General features: G+C 39.9%; 1 protein-coding gene across 1 annotated transcript in view; it reads right to left on the bottom strand.

Annotated features, from left to right (window-relative positions):
- Positions 1–395, bottom strand: part of LOC107578724 (RILP-like protein 1) — a gene marked incomplete at both ends in the record, with an annotated part of 5577 nt that extends 5182 nt beyond the window's left edge. Inside the window, one exon of the mRNA XM_016264650.1 lies at positions 152–395. Coding sequence (XP_016120136.1) covers positions 152–395 — 244 coding nt within the window. The remainder of the gene's footprint in view (positions 1–151) is intronic.
- Between the last annotated feature and the right edge of the window lie 237 nt (positions 396–632).

Consider the following 632-nt stretch of genomic DNA (forward strand, 5'->3'; position numbering starts at 1 on the left):
AAATATATTGTTTTGGCTGTCAAATAAAGTTGTATTCCATCACATTGGAAACGGAAGGTGAAGCGCAGTGCATTGTGGGATATAGTATTCCAGAGAGTGTAAAAGACTGAAGCAAAGCTCTCTTTTTCCAAACCCTGAGCTTCAACACTACCTTCCTGTTTCTGTATATCCTCTTCTGTCATCGGACACTCTTTGACGGACAGGTTGTTGAGCAGTGTTTTGTTTTCCTCCTGCAGCTGTGTGATCTGGGACAGCAGATCCTGGGCTTCTCCTCTCCACACATCCTCCACCAGCTCCAGCTCCTGTTCACAACCACACACACTTTTCAGAAGCGGCTCATAAAACATACATGAGTGTATATTTAACCGCTGACCTTCACTGGAGTTACGTAACGTCTGAAACAATCAGTAAAAACACACAAAGCAGGACCACATTAACATTTTCAGAGAAGGACACAGACAAAAGTCGTATTCATAACTCTGCTCAAATTCACATATTCAAGTTTTTACCATATTCTTACATTTATGTGAGACTCTTATGTGCTACAGTACCCTGGGCATGTACTACGGTAATACCATAGTATTTTATTTGTAAATAAAATATATGAATATTGCAATCCTTTAGTAAACATC

The sequence above is a fragment of the Sinocyclocheilus grahami genome, unplaced genomic scaffold (assembly GCF_001515645.1).
Source record: "Sinocyclocheilus grahami isolate Dianchi unplaced genomic scaffold, SAMN03320097.WGS_v1.1 scaffold11684.1, whole genome shotgun sequence".
Taxonomy (NCBI): Eukaryota; Metazoa; Chordata; class Actinopteri; order Cypriniformes; family Cyprinidae; genus Sinocyclocheilus; species Sinocyclocheilus grahami.